Source organism: Larus michahellis, chromosome Z (genome assembly GCF_964199755.1).
Source record: "Larus michahellis chromosome Z, bLarMic1.1, whole genome shotgun sequence".
Classification (NCBI taxonomy): Eukaryota; Metazoa; Chordata; class Aves; order Charadriiformes; family Laridae; genus Larus; species Larus michahellis.
In genome coordinates, this window is record NC_133930.1 from 19963639 (window position 1) to 19982849 (window position 19211).

Sequence of the window (19211 nt, forward strand, 5' to 3'; positions counted from 1 at the left end):
GACGTTGCTTTAGCTCCCTTCTTAGTTTAGCACAGAGACTGAGTGTGTATTGCCTATATGAAATTAAACTGAAGAGTTTTAGTTTGTTTTCATAGCATGCCATGATGTGAGTTTACCTGCTTGAATCCAGATGTGTGGCTTCTGAGCAATTTTCCCTCAAAGCTAATAAGACCAGCTGAAGGCCTTCTCTGCCTTTATTTGAATGGCCTGAGCAGGTTGAAGAAACCTTTGGGACTTTTACCTGTGGGAACGTTGGCAATCTAGATGACTGGTGAGACCACCTTCAAAAGTTAATACTTTTTAGTGTTTGGATGTCTGTATCGTATGGTAAGCATCTCAGTTCTTAAACTTCAATTTCTGTGGTTATGTACTGTTAGTAATAATTTTTTTCTTACAGGCTTTTGAAGAAGCTAACCTCTGTCAGACTTTAAACATGAACATTGCTAAAGCTGGATACTGTAAACTTACTCCAGTGCAGAAGTACAGCATTCCTGTTATACTGGCAGGACGGGATTTAATGGCATGTGCCCAGACAGGATCGGGAAAAACTGTAAGCATTCGTACTACTGGAGGTGTATGACCACGAACTTTTAGATGGATGCTTGAGTCTTCCATGTGCCAGATGCTTCACAGCTTATTTTCTAATTATTTGACTTCCACCACAATTGCAGGTGTAGTATTAGGCACAGATATGAATGATGGATGGGTTGTCACATTTTTGGGCTGAATTTCTCATTAATTTCAGTCACCTAGTGTCTTGATACAGCAGGCCAGTCTTCAGAGCTACAGATACAGATTCAGAAGTATAGGCAATCATAGAAACTGGTGATGAGAAAAAAAACTCAGCAGTTCAGAGTTGGGTTTTCTTTCTGTGTTGTGTGGGTTTTTGTGTTGGGTTTTTTTTTGGTGTTGGTATTTGTGTTCTGTTTTTTGGGTTTGGTGTTGTTTTTTTAACTTATGCTAGCCTGTAACAGTATGTTGTGCTGGTTTGTCATCCTTGATTTGATCAAGTCTGGGCTGGATTTAGTTTTAGGTGATTCAGTATTAGTTGTAGAACAGTGTTGAGAGTTGATATCAAGTTGACAGTTGTCTCAATTTGTTAAACTGTCTAATATACCCAAATCTAACTGTTGACAGCTCTGGGGATACTAAGTATAGCTTTTCGCTATACTAGGAATATAGCTAGAATTAGGAATTCTAGCTTTGTTGTGATGTAGCTTAGTAGTTACTTGTTTTGCAAAGAGGGGCAAATGTCCAAAGCTTATGCTATAAATATTCTGAATGCTTTTGGCACTGCTGTACAGATTTTGTTTTGGGGGTAACTAGTCTTACATTGAAGTAAGGGTGCTGGTGCAGCTGTGTTGCAAACTGATCTGCTACTGTAGTATTCTGGAGAATGGTGATACATGATTACCTTAAAAATCTACTGATGATGATGTGAAGCTTGTACGTAAATCTTAAGGAGGGGTTTTGATCCTTGTGTGCGTAACTATCAATGTATGTCAGCATGATGTGTGGAACTGCCTGAAGAACCCACAAGTTAGCTAGTGCATGACTGTGTTTCTGTATTATTAAACTCTTAAGATCCAGAGAGACCGTTTCATGCTTCTTAAAGGGAAAGAAGCTTAAATATTCAGTAGTGCATTCAGGTCAATCCCTTTGCAGTCTGATTTCCTTGAAGTTGGTAGTGTGCTGTATCATTCTAGCTTTAAGATTGATATGCAGCTTTAGTGTGACTGATGACACCTTTAAGACTAAGCAGTGTAAATACTGATATTTTTTTTTTTAGGCAGCTTTTCTTTTACCAGTTGTGGCCCACATGATGAGAGATGGTGTAACTGCCAGTAGCTTTAAAGAGCAGCAAGAACCAGAATGTATTATTGTTGCCCCAACTAGAGAACTGATAAATCAGATCTTCCTAGAAGCAAGGAAATTTGTCTATGGGTAAGCTTTTGCACTGTTGCCTGGTATTGATTATTACTTTGTCTGAATCAGCAATGCTTTTTTTTTTTTCCCAATGAATACTTCCAAAGATTTTTCCGTGTCAGTTGAATGCACCTACTCTTCCGGATATTGGAGAGGTGGAAAAGGAAGAGGCTTACTGCAGCTTGAAGAGAAATACTAAAGTTGTGTCACATCATCTTTAGTATCTTTGTCAGTGACATGGACCATGGGATTAAGTGCACCCTCAGCAAGTTTGCTGACAACACCAAACTATGTGATGCGGTTGACACACTGGAGGGGAGGGATGTCATCCAGAGGGCCTTTGACGGGCATGAGAGGTGGGCCAGTGCAAACCTCATGAAGTTCAACAAGGCCAAGTGCAAGGTCCTGCATGTGGGTTGGTGCAATCCCAGTCACAAATACAGGGTGGGCAGAGAATGGCTTGAGACAAGCCCTAAGGGCTTGGGGGTGTTGGTTGATGAGAAGATGACGTTTGCCACAGAGACCAGCTTCAGGGCAGGTAAGACTGCACTGGGGAAGGGATCTGCAACAAAAAGGGCCAACGAAAAGCTCTTTTTGGGGCTTTTCAAAGCTGGGAAAAGCCCTTGGCTTGTACTGGGGGTGGTCAGTTGGTGGGCAAGCTGCTGAGTGAGCCTGGGTGGAGACAGCACCACCCCAGGTTGATCAAGCTGCCAGGTTGTAAGAAGCCTGAGGGAGGGCAGGGAGCACAGAGCGAGCAACCAGTGCTTGTGTGTGTGCCCTGGCGGGTGCCTCACTGACTGCAGCTTGTACAGCAGGGTGCCAAGCCTCTGCCATCGCACGAGGTAAGTTCAGTCCCTCTTAAGTGGTCAGAGGACTAGGGTGCTCACCCCTACTGACCCTCGAGTTGCAAGGTGTCACTTGCTTGTAGAGATCCAGCCATGGTTGCTACCCGGTGGAAGGCTGTTGTTAGAAATGCTGTGGGCACCCAGACAGAGGCACCACGCAAACATGTGGGCGTCCAGGTGCTTGTGATGGAGGGTGGCAGAGACAACACCTGTGTCAGATGTGAACAGGTAAATGATCAGTCAGGTGGCTGAGCTGAAGGATGAAGTGGAGAGGTTGAAGGAATATCAGGGAATGTGAGAGGGAGATTGACTGGTGGACCCACTCCCTGAGAGAAAGGGAACAGGTTGAGGCCCCACACAAATCAGAGGACCCCCTCCCCTCTCGTCAGCGGGCGATAGGAGGGGATCTCAGAGAAGAGGGGGAATGGAAACAGGTCCCTGCTCAGGGAAGCAGCCGTATCCCTTCCTGGCCCCTCCCACCTTCCCAGCTGCCCTTGCAGAACAGGTATGGAGTCCTGCAGGAGGAACTGGCTGTTGGAGGGGAGGATGATACACCCAGGCCAGAAATATCAGAAAGGCCAAGTCGCCGTGGATCCAGCATCACAACTGGCTCCAAAAGGAAAAGCAGACGGGTCATTGTTGTGGGTGACTCTCTACTGAGGGGGACAGAGGGGCCAATATGCCATCCTGACCCATTTCACAGGGAATTGTGCAGCCTCCCTGGGGTACGAGTCAGGGGTGTGTTGGACAAACTTCCTGCCCTAGTAAACTCCTCTGACTGTTACCCCCTTTTAGTATTTCAGGTGGGTAGTGATGAAGTGGGTAGAAGGAGCCCAAAATCAATTAAAAGAGATTTTAGTGTCTCGGGACAGCTGCTTAAGGGGTCAGGAATGCATGTTGTGTTCTCCTCTATCCCTTCAGTGGCAATCATGAATGAGGAAATTAACAGGAAGAGGCAACGGGTCAACTTCTGGCTCTGGGACTGGTGTTATCGGCAGAGCTTTGGGTTTTTTGATCATAGATTGCTATATGAGATGCTTGGCCTGCTGGTGGCAGGTGGGATGCACCTGTCCCAGAAGGGGAAAAGAATTTTGGGGCAGGAGTTAGCAGGGCTCATTGACAGGGCTTTAAACTAGATATGAGAGGGGAAGGGGAAATAACTGGGCCTGTCAGGACTAAACCTAAGGGAAGCATGCCAGGGCTTGAAGGATGGCAGACTAATGAGGACTCTATCTCTGCCATTTCATTTGAGAGAAGGGATAGATGTTTAGAAATCATGGAAGCACCTGAGAAGGGCCTTGTAAGAAATGGGGTCCACACTCATAAAAAGGTGTTGGAATCATTAGCTCACCTGAAGTGCATCCATACCAATGCACGCAGTATGAACATCAAACAGAGGGAGCTTGAAGCCATGATGCACCAGGAAAACTATGACATAGTGGCTATCACAGAAACATGGTGGGATGCCTCACACGACTGGAGTGCCACAGTCGATGGCTACAAGCTCTTCAGGAGGGACAGACAGGAAAGGCAAGGCGGTGGAGTGGCCCAGTATGTTAGAGAATGCTATGTGAGAGCTCGGAAATCAAGTATAGTGATGATGGGGTTGAGAGCGTTTGGGTTAGGTTGAGGGCCAGTAAAGCTGATATCACTGTGGGAGTCTGCTATAGACCTCCCAACCAAAGCAGTGAGGTGGATGAAGCTTTCTATAAGCAGTTGGGAGAAATCTTGCAGTTGCTTGCTGTTGTTCTTGTTGGGGACTTGAACCTCCTGGGTGTCTGCTGGGAATACAACACAGCAGAGAGGGAACAGTCCAGGAGGTTCCTGGAATGTGTGGAGGATAACTTCTTCACACAGCTGGTAAGGGAGCTGACCAGGGAAGGTGCCCTTCTGGACCTGCTTCTTGTGAACAGGGAAGAACTTGTGGGGGAAGTAAAGGTTGGTGGCTGTCTAGGGCACAGTGATCATGAGATGATTGAGTTTTTGATTCGTGGAGAAACAAGGAGAGGGGTTAGTAAAACTGCCACCTTAGACTTCTGGAGGGCAAACTTTGATCCGTTCAGAAGACTGCTTCACAAAATCCCTTGGGACACTGCCCTGAAGGATATAGGAGCCCAGGAAGGCTGGACCTACTTCGAGAGAGAAGTCTTAAAAGGCACAGGAGCAGGATGTCCCTGTGTGCCGAAAAGCTAGTAGGCGGGGAAGGAGACTGGCCTGGCTAAACAGGGACCTTTGGCTGGACCTCAAGAACAAAAGGAGAGTCTGTGACCTTTGGAAGAGGGGGCAGGTCTCTCATGAAGACTATAGGGATATAGCAAAGCTATGCAGGGAGAAAATGAGCAGAGCCAAAGTGCAGCTAGATCTCAACCTAGCTACAGCTGTTCAGGGTAACAAAAAACGTTTCTATAAATTGGAGGATTAGGGAAAATCTCCCTCCCTTACTGGATGCAGAGGGAAACATAGTCACAAAGGATGAGGAAAAGGCTGACGTGCTCAATGCCTACTTTGCTTCAGCCTTTAGCAGTGGAACTAGCTGTTCCCTGGGCACCCGGCCTCATGAGCTAGGAGACAGAGAGAGGAACGTGGACGAGGTCATCACAGTTAAAGAGGAAGTGATCAGTGAGCTGCTACACTGCTTGGATGCACACAAGTCTAGGGGACTGGATGGGTTACATCCAAGAGTGCTGAAAGAGTTGGCAGACGTGCTCGCCAAGCCACTTTCCACTATTTACCCGAAGTCATGGCTAACTGGGGAGGTCCCAGTGGACTGGTGGGTGGCAAATGTAACACCCATCTACAAAAGAGGCAGAAAGGAGGATCCAGGAAACTATAGACCTGTCAGTCTGACCTCGGCAGCAGGGAAGGTCATGGAGCAGATCATCTTGAGTGCCGTTACAAGCCTTATAATGGACAAACAGGGGATCAGGCCTAGTCAGCATGAGTTTATGAAAGGCAGGTCCTGCCTGTCGAACCTGATGTCCTTCTATGACAAGATGACCCAATTATTGGACGAGGGAAAGGCCGTGGATATTATCTACCTAGACTTTCAAAAAGCGTTTGACACTGTTCCCCATAGAATTCTCATGGAAAAACTGTTTGCTCATGGCCTGGATGAGCTTACGATCTGCTGGATCAAGCACTGGCTGGATGGTCCCAAAGAGTGGTGGTCAATGGAGTTAAATCCAGCTGGTGGCCGGTCACAAGTGGTGTCCCTCAGGGCTCAGTGTTGGGACCATTTCTGTTTAACATCTTTATTCATGATCTTGATAAGGACATAGAGTGTTATCATCAGTAAGTTTGCGGATGACACCAAGTTAAGCGGGAGTGTTGATCTACATGAGGATAGGGAGGCTGTACAGAGAGACTTGGATAGATTGGATCGATGGGCCAATGCTAATGGAATGAACTTCAACAAGGCCAAGTGCCAGATCCTGCACTTGGGCCACAACAACCCCATGCATCGCTACAGGCTTGGGGAAGTGTGGCTGGAGAGCTGCAAAAAAGGACCTGGGGGTTCTAATTGACAAGCGGCTGAATATGAACCAGCAGTGTGCCCAGGTGGCCAAGAGGGCCAATGGCATTCTGGCTTGTATTAGAAATAGTGTGACCAGCAGAAGTAGGGAAGTGATTGTCCCCCAGTACTCAACGCTGGTGAGGCCACACCTTGCGTATTGTGTCCAGTTCTGGGCACCTCAATACAAGAGAGATATCGAAGTGCTGGAGCGAGTGCAGAGGAGGGCAACGAGACTGGTGAAGGGCCTGGAGAATAAATCTTATGAGGAGCGACTGAAGGAGCTGGGACTGTTTAGTTTGAGGAAGAGGAGGCTGAGGGGAGACCTCATCACTCTCGACATTAAGAAAAAATTCTTCACAGAAAGAGTGGTTAGGCACTGGAACAGGCTGCCCAGGGACGTGGTGGAGTCACCATCCCTGAGTGTGTTTAAGACTTGTTTAGATGTGGTGTTGGGGGATATGGTGTAGGGGAGAACTTTGTCGAGTGCCGTTGATGGTTAGACTCGATGATCCTGAGGGTCTTTTCCAACCTAAATGATTTTGTGATTTTATTCTATGAGCTGGCCATGTGTGCTTACAGCTCAGAAAGCCAGCCATATCTCGGGCCCCATCAAAAGAAGCGTGGCCAGCAGGTTGAGGGAGATGATTCTGCCCCTCTACTCCACTCAGGTGAGATCTCACCTGGAGTACTGTGTCTACCTCTGGGGCCCCCAACCTAAGAAGGACATAGACCTGTTGGAGCGGGTCCAGAGGAGGGCCACAAAGATGATCAGAGGGCTGGAGCATCTCTGCTATGAGGAGAGGCTGAGAGAGTTGGGGTTGTTCAGCCTGGTGAAGGCTCCAGGGAGACCTTCTATCAGCCTTCCAGTACCTGAAGGGGGCCTAGAGGAGAGAGGGACTCTTTATGAGGGGTAATGGCTTAAAGTGGGTGAGGGTAGATTTAGATTAGATAATAGGAAGAAATTCTTCGCTGTTAGGGTGGTGAGACACTGGAACAGGTTGCCCAGAGAAGCTGTCAATGCCCAATCCCTGGAAGTGTTCAAGGCCGGGCTGGATGGGACTTTGAGTAACCTGGTCTAGTGGGAGGTGTCCCTGCCTATGGCAGAGGGTTGGAACTAGGTCATCTTTAAGGTCTCTTCCAACCCAAACCGTACTATGATTCTATGAAAAATGAAATCTTCTGGGCTAAATTAAGACTTCCCTTTGCTTGTTCAAGCAAACGTACGCTTGGAGGCTGTCTCTGCCTTTGGGAAGTACCATTATGTTTGCATGTCTGCTTACTAAGCATGTTACTGAGAATAGCTTCTTAATCTCTAAAACTGTTCAGTTAGATGTAGCTCGTTCTGTTAATTATGCTATTTTAGACTAGATACAGATTATTTCACAGCAAAATAGCTTTTGACTTTAGAAAGTTTCTGCTACAGCTACCCTGCAGTAAAAGCAAGATAACCTACATTTGAGGGGCAGTTAAACAAGATTAGGGTGTGAATCTTGTCTCTAAAGAACTGCATGCATATTGCTCAGTTCAGATTCATTATATTCTGAAATTCTTTCGTTTAGTTCACAAGTAGGGCTATGAAATACATATATTAATTGATAGTTAATAGATGTTGAAATGTTATGAGTCCAGCCTGTTTCTGTTCTTGACTAAAGCTGTCTGAAAAGTTCCAATTAAACCTGGTAAAAAGTTACCACGTTTGTCTAGTTCACCATTGTTGCGTATGAAGCTGAATTAGAATATTCAAGAATAGACAGTTTGAATTCAAGTGTGAAAATACTCGTTGCATGCATGTAAAAACCTTAGCAGGAGGTTGTAAAGATAAGCTTCTAAAGTTGCTCTACAGCAATGTAAGGCAGTTCTTGCTCTTAGAGGTGGTTTTCTACAGGAGAAGAATATCTGGTGCAGCTCTGTGTGGTAGATCTAACAGAAAACCTTAGTAGGAAGAGCACTAGGTAGTTTAGCGTTTGAGTGGGTTTGCAATGTAATGTTTGTGTGGCATGCTGCATGGCCAGTATGATTAGTTGCTTTACAAAGATTCCTCTTTGTGTTTTGGTTTTTTTTTTTTTGCACTGTCCTTTCAAGATGTGGAAAGATTACTTCTGAAGCTCTAAAAACATATATTTGGTGGTTCTGTTTTTTCTAAGTATGCTGTATAAAAGGGGACAATGTCTAAACACCATTTTGGCTCTTACAGCCAGTAAGTGTCAGTTGAAGGGAGAGGGAAGAATGCAGGTGCAATGAAATGTTCTTTCCAAGTAAGCCACCTGTGCAGTCTCTATTTTGTGGTATGAATGGGAACTTTGAGCTTATGGTGAGTTTCTGGTCTTGGGTCCCGCTTTTGATTATAAGATGTGCTGTATGGTGAAGGAATTGAACCGCTGTAAGCTGGTTTGTGGTAGATTTGATGACTTCTAACCTATTTTCATGAAGCAGTACTGTTGGCATGCTTATATACATTTTTTTTTCTCTGTTATAGAACTTGTGTAAGGCCTGTTGTGATCTATGGAGGTACACAAACAGGCCATTCAATTCGTCAGGTAATGCAAGGCTGTAATATACTATGTGCCACTCCAGGAAGGCTTCTAGACATCATTGGAAAAGAGAAGGTAAGATCCTAAAACTTACAAACACTCTTAGCTATGTACTGGTTTTAGTTCTTTGGATTCGATAAAAGCAAACATAGAGCCATGAAAACCAGTCAGTATGCTGCCTTTATACAGGCACTTAAGTAAAATACAAGTGAGCTTTTCTTGGAATATCTAAATACCATGAGGTTTTTGAAAGAGTAGCGTGAGTCCAGATCTCTTCAGTCCCGTTCAGGGCCCACTGGGAAACATTAGTCTAAATCAAACTGACTGCAGTGCTCTTGGCAATTAAATTTTATAGTTTAAATACATGGAACACCTTCTGTTAGTTCTTGTGGAAAATTCCACAGCAGATTTTCACTTGATGTCCTGTTTGTTTTGCTACAGTAGCCTTTATCTGTCTGGAACCTTGCTAATAGTCATTCTTGAATGTTTTAATACTGTTTTTATTCAAAATACAAAAAACTCAAGGTGTAATACTGTATTTGAATTTTTATTTTTATTATGTTGTTAATTTTTATTTTTCCATTCATTGTAAGTTCAAATCTTAATTGCTGTGTATTATAAAGGTAGCACGGTGATGCACTGACAAATGAAGTTTGGAAAAACACTTCTTGGTAATAAACTGGAGATTGGCTTTATGCGGTTGTCAGGCTTCTAGTCAAAATGACAGTCTTGGTCAGCAGCACTGAAGTTGTAATATCCTTAATAATGCTTCCTGACATAAATTTTTTCAAAACTAGTTTTTTGAGAATGTGTGAGGGTTATAAGAGAACGTATCTAAAACTCAGACATAATTGCAAAATGTTGAATTGCATAATTGCTGAATGCTGAACAATAGTTGCTTGATAGAGTCTATCTTGGTTTATATTGCTGAACTGAGTTCTGAAGGACGTCAGTGTACAAATACAGTTAGAATTAGCACAAATTTGAAAGTTAAATAGAGATTGAGATGCAAATAGAACATAATGCACATAGGCTTTTATTTGTGAATAATTAATTTCTACTAGAAAGAAAGAAGTAAAAGTTGTATCTTGGCAATTAAGACATTTGATAGGTGTATACTGTCAGTGAACCAATACAGCTTTTCTTTCACTTAAATATTTGCAGATTGGTTTGCGTAATGTGAAATATTTGGTGCTAGATGAAGCAGACCGCATGCTTGATATGGGTTTTGGTTTAGATATGAAGAAGCTGATTTCTCACCCAAGCATGCCACCAAAAGACAAACGTCAAACACTAATGTTTAGCGCCACTTTTCCCGAAGAAGTTCGGAGGTGAGTAAAGTAAAAATGGAAATAGATCTGAAGATGTACTTGTATAGAGCTAAATGTCTGAAGAGTTGTAAAGTGCTCTCCTTATGTTTAAAAGCTTATCTTGCTAGAAGACGCTGAAAAGCTATGATGTTAACATCCCTTGCTGAACACTTCCAGATTTTTTAGATAGCAGAACTTAGTATCTTTCACAGGTTAACTGCTTAATTTAGGTGGGGACTCTAAAGCAACTTACTAAGATTTTCCGAAGGCTTTTGAATTCTACTTGTGCAGAAGTCCTCATACTTCGCGTTTGTTTCTTTTCCCTCCCTTCCCCACCACATCTGTGCAAGCTCAAAACCGGTGGTCTTGCTGTTACATAAGCAGCACTGGTAGTGCTGTCTTTGGCACCAGGACATAATATAACCAGACATCCAGTGTAGATTTATACTAGATATTAGGAAGAAATTCTTCCCTATGAGGGTGATGAGACACCAGAACAGGTTGCCCAGTCCCTGGAGGTTTTCAAGGCCAGGTTGGATGGAGCTTTGAGCAACCTGATCTAGTGGGAGGTGTCCCTGCCCATGGCAGGGGGGTTGGAACTAGGTGATCTTTAAGGTCCCTTCCAACCCAAACCATTCTATGATTCTATGATCCCAATTATTGCTCAACTCACCAGGCTTTTTGGTACACAATTCTTATTTATGTACATAAGTGCTATTTGGTTTTGGTAGTTTTAAAGCTTCCACAAATGGGTTTTGGATGTATCTTACAGCTCTATGCTCACTACCCTTAAAATTCCCCTTTCCAGACTCTGAAGAGACTTCAACAGGTGGTAGTGGCTTTGCTGAGCCTGGGAGTAACAGTACAAAACATCCCACTCCCTGTAGATGGATGGAAATTATCCTGTGTTTCCACTTCTGAAGAGACAGGCATCTGAATGCTCATTCTTAAATCAGAGGAGTCTAAACTTCAGTTTAAGCAGTTGACGTAATTTTGGTGGCTTTTGTGGTGGGGGCATACTCTTGACAGTATCACTAAAAAATGCCAGTAAGCATCTTAAAGCATGTAAACTGATCAGACTGTTGCGGTGAAGTATGTTGGGACTTCAGTGAGTCAAATCCTGAAAACTTTCTTCTGGCCTTCCAAAAGCCAGACAGATCTTTTTTGAGGTGGGGAGAAAGCAGGTGACTTGTCCTGAATGAAAGAGTGGAATGTGCTGCTTTCTGCTATACAGTCAGTTAATACTGACAGCTGTTGGGGAGATGAATCACCTTTCTCGAAGTAGGATTTAATTCACTTCAACTTAGTCTCAAGTAGTCTGTTGTGGCTTTGGTTCCTCAGTCAATTTTTTGATGAAGTTTTTTGTATTGAAAGATCTTGTAGTGAATGAATAATAGCCTTTTTTCTGCAGGTGGGAATCGAGTATTCAGATAATACTGTACATGAGTGTGGTTCATGTTCATTCCGGGTGTTCACTGTTTGTGCAGAAATGTAGTCTCGCTTCACACTGCATCCTGGGAAAAGATGTGTCTCCGTTTAAGATGCACAGTGTGCTTTGATTGGCTCAGGTTTTGAGGTTGAGAGAGGAATCTTTATCCCTTGATCTGTAGATCTCTTATCTTTATCAGTGTTTTTGCTAATGCTCTTGCTATGTGTTTTTGATACTAAGGGATGAGTAAAGAGTACTGTAACTACCAGCATCTGAAATGAGGAAACCCCTACAACTGTGGAAGTTGTTTACTGTCTGCTTCTGTTTAATGAAGAAAAACAAACCAAAACCAAAAAACAAACCAAAAACAAACCCAAAAACCAAAAAGCCAGACCCCAGATGTACCTTTCTGCTCTCAGTCTTGCAGGACATAAAAGTGCTAGTAGAAGACTTCAGAAACCTTAGTGCTTGGATCATGGTTTGGAAGTCCACAATAACAGTCTTGTAACTGTTCCATTTTGAAACTGGAAATGTTTCAAAATTCCATTTTGAAACTGGAATGCCTAAAGGTGATGCTCCCATTTCAGAGAGTGAAAATCCTTCTGGAGCCCGTTTCCTCCTGGATTTTGCTGCGTTTCTGATTCTGGAGTTAGGAAAGCTAATGTGTTCCCATACTCTGCTATCAAAACAACTTTGGACAGTATACTATTTTGTTAATATAGGACTAGGTGCTTTCTTTGGCCCTGCTGGGTTCAGGTTCTCCTGTACTTATTTAGTGAGTGTAATCGGATTTAGTTTTAACATACCACTTGGTTTTATATCTGAATTTGGGTCTCTGCTGTTACATAAGCCTTTGATCTAATCATCAAGGCTCTTCCTGTGCAGGCGAGTTGGATTTCCTAGCCAACTGGTGAACTTCAGCTTAGCATCTGGGGCTTTATATCTCCCATTAAAAGGTCTTTTCTTTCTTCTCTTTGCTGCTGTTTTTTCTTTACTGTTCAGTTTTCAGAGAGTCTAAACTTGCCCTTTACTTTCAGTTTAGAACTACATCTCTCTGAGATCTTAAACCAGTCAGATTTTAAGGCCAAACACTTCTAAATCTCTAGCAACTTGATTATTTGCTATGAAAATCACCATTTCAGTGGCAACTACACCTATAAATCAGGTGCGAGATTGAAGTTCTTAGGGCAGTCTCCTAACATTTTTAAGACACTCTGCTTTTCTAGGAATGTGTTCTAAAACTCAAGTTTGCCTGTTCTCAGTTCAAGGTTGACTTTTTTTACCATCTGAATTTTACTGCAGTGCAAGCTGCTTTCTATGCACTGGACATGAAGCACACTTATATATTGATAAGTTAATACAGCTTATTAAAACTCTCAAGTATTATGGGACGTTCCAAGGAATTACCTACTTCCTTGAGTTTGATCTCTCAGATAAGATCACCTATGCAAGTGGTAACTGAAGAGGAATGCTGTCTGAACAAAAAAATTTGATTTTTGCCTGGGGCAACTGGTAAATAAATGCCATGTAACAAACCGTATTTTTAAGCACTGCATTTGTTGAACAGTCAAAAAGGATGGACTTGTCTCTTGGAGGGCAATTTTGAATTCTGGCCGGTGTAGAATTCTCCCCTGTCCCTCCATCTAGTGATGAAATAGTGCCCTGAGAACGGTTCTGTGAGCATACGTTAGTAACCTACTTCATTACATACATGTATGTGGAACTCTTCCTGAGATGGCTAGAAAAAGCTGTGTTTGTATTATGAAAAGGTGCAGGGATGTAATCAGTCTGTGCACCTTCTTCATTGATCAATTTTTTACAGCTTTCTAGAAAGCAAACAGACACTTAGCTTTTTAAAAAAAATGCACATATGACTGCCTTGTGAAGAATGATACAAATATTTGTTGTGAGCATTGCTTATACATAAGTGAAATTACTTGATTGTAAGGAAAAGACCAAGCTACATAATAGACTTTGTCTTGCTTAATTTTATTTCTTTTCAAGGCTGGCTGGCGAATTTTTGAAAACTGATTATTTATTTGTTGTTGTTGGACACGTGGGTGGAGCTTGTAGTGATGTTCATCAAAGTATTCTTCAGGTTCCTCAGTATTCCAAGAGGGATAAGCTGATAGAAATTCTACAAACAATAGGTAATTTTCCTTATTGCTGATTGTTTTTCAGAGAGGACAGAATTGCTTGTTTTTAAAATTGTGCTCTTGTTATTGATCAGGTCATGATTCCATTCTATTGTGTGTGTTACATGTTTCACAAGACTACTGATTGAAGCTTGAAGCAGACTTTGCGGAGATGCAGGTTTTTGGGCATATTTGTGTTAGGGGTATTTGTTAAGGTCTAATCTCTGTGTACTAATGAGCAAGACAAGCTTCTCAGATGGTTAGTTTTGTTACGTGGTCAATTACCATACTTTAGCATCTGGGGGTGCTATCTCCAAACGATAAGTTTGTTAAACTTATGTGAACTGTTGGGCCTATATTGTTAATGGCTGAGATTTTTCCGTTTTTTTCCTCTGAATGTATCTTAAGTTTTAATGCTGAAAACTAGAAGGGAGTTTGGAATTAAAAAATGGTCTGTGTATCTTGCTGTTCAGTTCTCAGAATGGTGTGCTACTTTCAGCCACATGCTGTAGAAGGGGAGTGCATAGTTATCACAGAGAACAATATTTGTTTCCTCCTTTTATTGAGGAGAAAATACAATGCACTTGTCTTCACCTAGGTTTCTCTGTTGATCTAGAAATTTATGCCTTGAATTTAATTAGTTCAACATGGGCAAGAAAATACAATCATACCTTAAAGACTTTATTCAAAACTTGTTCTGATATTAGGTGTTTATATAAATAACTTCCACTGTGAATAGCGAAAATGCATCAGGTTTCAAACTACAGTGGATCTGAACTCTTGTTTAACATAGATCATGAACGAACCATGGTGTTTGTAGACACAAAGAAAAAAGCAGACTACATTGCAGCCTTTCTTTGTCAAGAAAAAATACCAGCCACTAGCATCCATGGGTAAGTATTTTTTAAGTGAAAGTCATGTAATAGTATTAAGTGAATATAATACTATATCTTACGAGAAGCTTTTATTGAGATTTTGTGCTTGGCCATATTTGTGTGACTTAGCTTGCCTTGTTTCAGATAGCCCTGTAATCCTCAGCAGCTCTGCCTCCTGAGTAGTGTAGGTAGTGTTTCTGAAGGCCAGTTCTCACAGTATTTGCTGAGTATACATCTTTCTGTAGTTGACTGGACTTCAGATGGCGTATGTGAACTGGAGAATCTTAGGCTTCTGCTAAAAAAAACTTAGTATATAATAAATTCAGTGGAATCAGCTGTTGTTTATATGTAGTTTTTGTTGTCATTTCTGTAACAAAACCCAGACCTTTTGGTGTTACTGGTGTGATGATATTTGTAAATTTAAGTGACAGCTGTGGACTTCACACTCTGTCTTAAAGGCTTCCTCGAAGTGACGAGATAACTTGAGTCACATACCATACAAATTTCTGGTGCTGTCATTTCTGCCTCCTGGATGTGTGCCCCTCCTGGGCATAGCATTTGTATGCAGATCAATCTAAAGAGAAGATGCTTCTAACTTTTGTTTGTAGTCTCCTCATTAGTGTTGCATACCTGAACAAATGCTGAGAAACAAGGTGAAATAGTTGCTAATTCCACGTCTAAACCCATCTAAAAAGATGGTCTGTCTTTTCATGTAATGAGCTTGAATGTAGTTCTGTGGTGTTTGTTTATATTTCAAACTGTAGGACAACAAAATGGATGTTAAGATTCCCAGTGAACTGTAGCACATCAAAAATGTAGTTTTGTAATGTTTTTCATCTTGTAATAGGAGGAAGGGACTTGAATTCTTGCCAATAAATTGATAGTTTGGGTAGCGTTCTGACAGACATCAGAATATCAAGGTTGTAGATGGGTTAAAATGGTCTTAAAACACAGATACAAGATGTGTGTGTGTATCCTGTGCCCTGTCAGTTTTACAGGTGTGTGAAGGGTCATTTTGAGATCTGCCCTTCTGTTCTTGGCTAACCTGAATTGCTATTCCACTACCTGTCTTGTGTGGGAGGAGGTTCCTAACACATTTCTCTAGAATTATTGCACTGTGAATTAAGGTATGCATACAAAGAGAATAGCATGGAAGCTGCTAAACTATTATGAGTGTTACTGATTTCTGATTCACTTCAGTTTTTTGAATTGAAGTTGGTTATCATAGTTGCTCTTGTCTGTAGTAGTGGTCATACCAGACTTCTGTAAATGTCCTGTGTTAGATTCAAGAGAGCACTGTTTTTCAACTTTCTGATTTGTTCTGTTGTTTAGACAACAAAGAACATGAGTTAAACTCTGATGTCTGTATTTAAGTACTGGATAATCTGTAAATATTCTTTAAAAATGCAAACCCTAGAGCAAATCTAGTTTTTTTTCTCTCGGTGATAAACAAAGGGCAAATTCTATCCTATTGGCTGGTCAGACTTTCCGACATATCTGAAAAGTGGCCTATGGAGGAATCTAGGTGGACTTCATCTTTGCTATTCTGTCTCCCTGCTACAAAGCAGTAGGAAGAGCACTTCTAACTATGGCATGAGGAAACAATCTGTTAAACAAGTGGATCTTTTTGAGGTGGTGGGGAGTTTGATACATGGCTGTCTCTGGGTCTTCAAAAAAAAATGAACTTCTATGGAGACTTAAGTTAAAATAGTTGCTGTGTCTTACTCTGATCAGTTAAAAATTCAGAAAACCTACACAGGTAGTGTGTGGGGGGTGTTCTGTTGTTTGTTTTTTTTTCCCCTCCTGAGAACTACTTCGGTCCATGAGTCATGACCTTTTAACTTGTATCTTAAATAATACTGCATATTTTTCAAGACATCCATTCTAACCATTGTTTTCTTTGTAGAGATAGAGAACAGAGAGAGAGAGAAGTAGCTCTTCGGGATTTTCGTTCTGGAAAATGTCCAGTTCTTGTGGCAACCTCTGTGGCAGCAAGAGGTCTGGATATTGAAAACGTTCAACATGTTATTAATTTTGATCTTCCTCCCACCATTGAAGAGTATGTACATCGAATTGGACGAACTGGTCGTTGTGGAAATACAGGCAAAGCAGTTTGCTTCTTTGATAACAGTTCAGATGGCCATCTTGCACAATCTCTGGTTAAAGTGCTTTCAGATGTAAGTTTCAAAGCTCTATACTTAACTTTTTCTGTTCTGTAGGATTTCACTTTAATGTACTGAGCAAGACTATTTCTTTGGTAAAGTTATGGAACTCCTAATTTGAGTTGTAAAGCAGTGAAAGTCTCTAAATTCTAATTTTCTAATTATGTAGGCCCACCAGGAAGTTCCTGTTTGGTTGGAAGAAATTGCTTTTGGTTTTCAAGGAGAACAGGTCTTTACATCAGTTAATACCCAAAAGGTAAGTCTGGAAATGAACTGGAAGTCTTGGCTTTCAGAACTTTGTCTCAGAATAAAAGTGTGTTTAGCATTATATATCTAGAGTAACGCCACTGTAACTGTATCCTTTATCTTAGTTGTGCATCTTCAAAGTGCTCAGTATTTCTGAAGCTAATTTTGGACAACTTGCTTGACATGGACTCTTTTAGTGTGGCCTTACTAGCTGTGTTAGTCTTGATCTGTAGTGTCAAGAACTACTCTGTGTAAGAAAAGGTTTGTGTGAACATATGCAAAGGCTGTAGTTCCAGAAGTTTCTCTACTGCACATTAGGGTAGGAGCAAATAGTTGCTAGTTACACAGTCACTACTTGTTATGAATTACTCAACCAAGTAACTCATCTGACTAAAAAATTCAGCTAATTATAGTTAGGTAAATGCCCAATCTGATCCATTCAAAATTGTTCTTAATGTCTGTGATGAGGAGTATCCTTCTGGTATCCCAGTGTTGCTGATAACAGATGTTAAAATACAGCTTGAGTAAATGAGACAGCCTAGGTGGTGTAAGTCTGATATCATTCTTCAGTCACGAGTTTAGGATTTAAATTATATGCCTACTCCTACTTCAAATGACTCTCTTTTGGTTTTTTCCCAACTGATGTTTGATAGCTCTTGCTTTTATCTCCTTGGATTTTAATGCCTTCATCAAAAGCCTTTTCTTGATCTCTTGATTCTGTAAGAACTTTATCCCATCTCAGCTGCATTCCAAATGTTAATATTCTTTTAGAGACCACAAAAGAAATAAGTACTCTCACTGCTTACACAATGTTTGAGGTTCAAGTTCAAGCTCAGACCTTCCTTTCATTGATTATCTTTTTCCATACCATAATTATTGAAAGTATGGGGTGTTTTTGGTTTATTTACGTGTCTGACTAGTTCCCTAGTCAGATCTGAATCTTTTTTCTTAGGGTCTTCATGGGATCTGTTACACACTTAAACTTGTGTGAACTGATTTGTGTTGGGTAAGAGAAGAAGTTGGGGTTTGAATTTTGGCAAGGATTATTCCCACACCTGATAAAATCTGAGGTTGATTAAAGTGCATTAATTTCACACCGGGGTCTAAAAACTTTATAGAAGTTTAATGATGAAAGAGCTTCTGTGTTTATTTAAAAAAATACGCTGTTCAAATTACATTGAGACACAGGCATATAGAAAACTAAAATTGTTTTGTAGTGACTTTTACTGTTAAATGATTGAAAGCATTAATGATTCTAAACTAGTACCTGTTCTGTTTCCTAGAATTACAGAGGCAGAGGCACCATGAACACAGGAGGAATGAAGATGTCTTATTCTGCAAGTGCGTTTGAGTCATGGGATTAACTGCTTTAGTACCAAACTAGGTTGTATTCTGTTTTGCTTTAAGTGAAATGTTGCACTTAATGTTCCTTACTGTTGAGCTTATGGAACACTTAATGTTTAAAAGAGTAGCTCATATCATAGCTAAAGCTTTCAGCAATGTGTATGTAATCTGTTACGATGAACCCTGTGGTGATTATCACTTAATGTAAAAAGCCAAAAGCAATTTTTTAGGAGAAACTTCAAGTGTTAAGCATTAAAACTTTCATTAAATGTTCAATGCTTGGTGGCTAGTGTGCTGCTGTAAAAAGATGAAGGTTTTGCAAGTGGAAAATAGTAATTTCCTTGAACCTACTACTTTGTTTTCATAATTTTGCATGGGGAGATAGTCATATGACCTAGCTTGGGAAAGAGCTTTATGTAAAGTACTCATCTAAACTTAATGTTTGTTCCGTTTTGTAGTGGATTGGTTTATAAAATTTGAATGTAGTAATGAGGTTACTGAAGATTAAGGATCTGTTAAACATCTTGTAAACAGTTACTTAATAAAAGCTTGAGCAGTGCATATTGATGGTTGCTTCTACATCAGATACACAAAAACGCATATCTCATTGCAGTTTCATGAACTGGTATTATTTTGACATGCATAGAACATGTGCATCTCCATATGGAACTGAAGATCAGTGGTTATATCCACAACTTAGTTGAAATACATGTTTTTACAGAGCTGTCTTCAGAGAAGAATGGAGCCCTGTGTTGCTTCTGGTATAATGATTTTGCCTTTGACAAGTATAAGTACTCCTCTGTTAACCTCTTGTGGAAAAGTTTGCTTTAGAACAAGTTTGTTGGCTCACATCCAAAAGAGTTTCCCAGGATTGTAGAAGCTATAGAGGGTAAG

General features: G+C 41.2%; 1 protein-coding gene across 3 annotated transcripts in view; it reads left to right on the forward strand.

Moving 5' to 3' along the window:
• DDX4 (DEAD-box helicase 4) overlaps positions 1-18878 on the forward strand; it is a 33463-nt gene extending 14585 nt beyond the window's left edge. For 2 of the 3 annotated variants that reach the window (XM_074569403.1, XM_074569404.1), the window contains 9 exons: positions 398-550; positions 1790-1944; positions 8762-8891; positions 9981-10147; positions 13560-13705; positions 14484-14583; positions 16472-16742; positions 16897-16983; positions 18257-18878. In XM_074569403.1, coding sequence (XP_074425504.1) covers positions 398-550; positions 1790-1944; positions 8762-8891; positions 9981-10147; positions 13560-13705; positions 14484-14583; positions 16472-16742; positions 16897-16983; positions 18257-18337 — 1290 coding nt within the window. In that variant the 3' untranslated portion in view covers positions 18338-18878. The remainder of the gene's footprint in view (positions 1-397; positions 551-1789; positions 1945-8761; positions 8892-9980; positions 10148-13559; positions 13706-14483; positions 14584-16471; positions 16743-16896; positions 16984-18256) is intronic. The other variant, XM_074569405.1, reaches the window with a different exon arrangement.
• Positions 18879-19211: the final 333 nt, after the last annotated feature.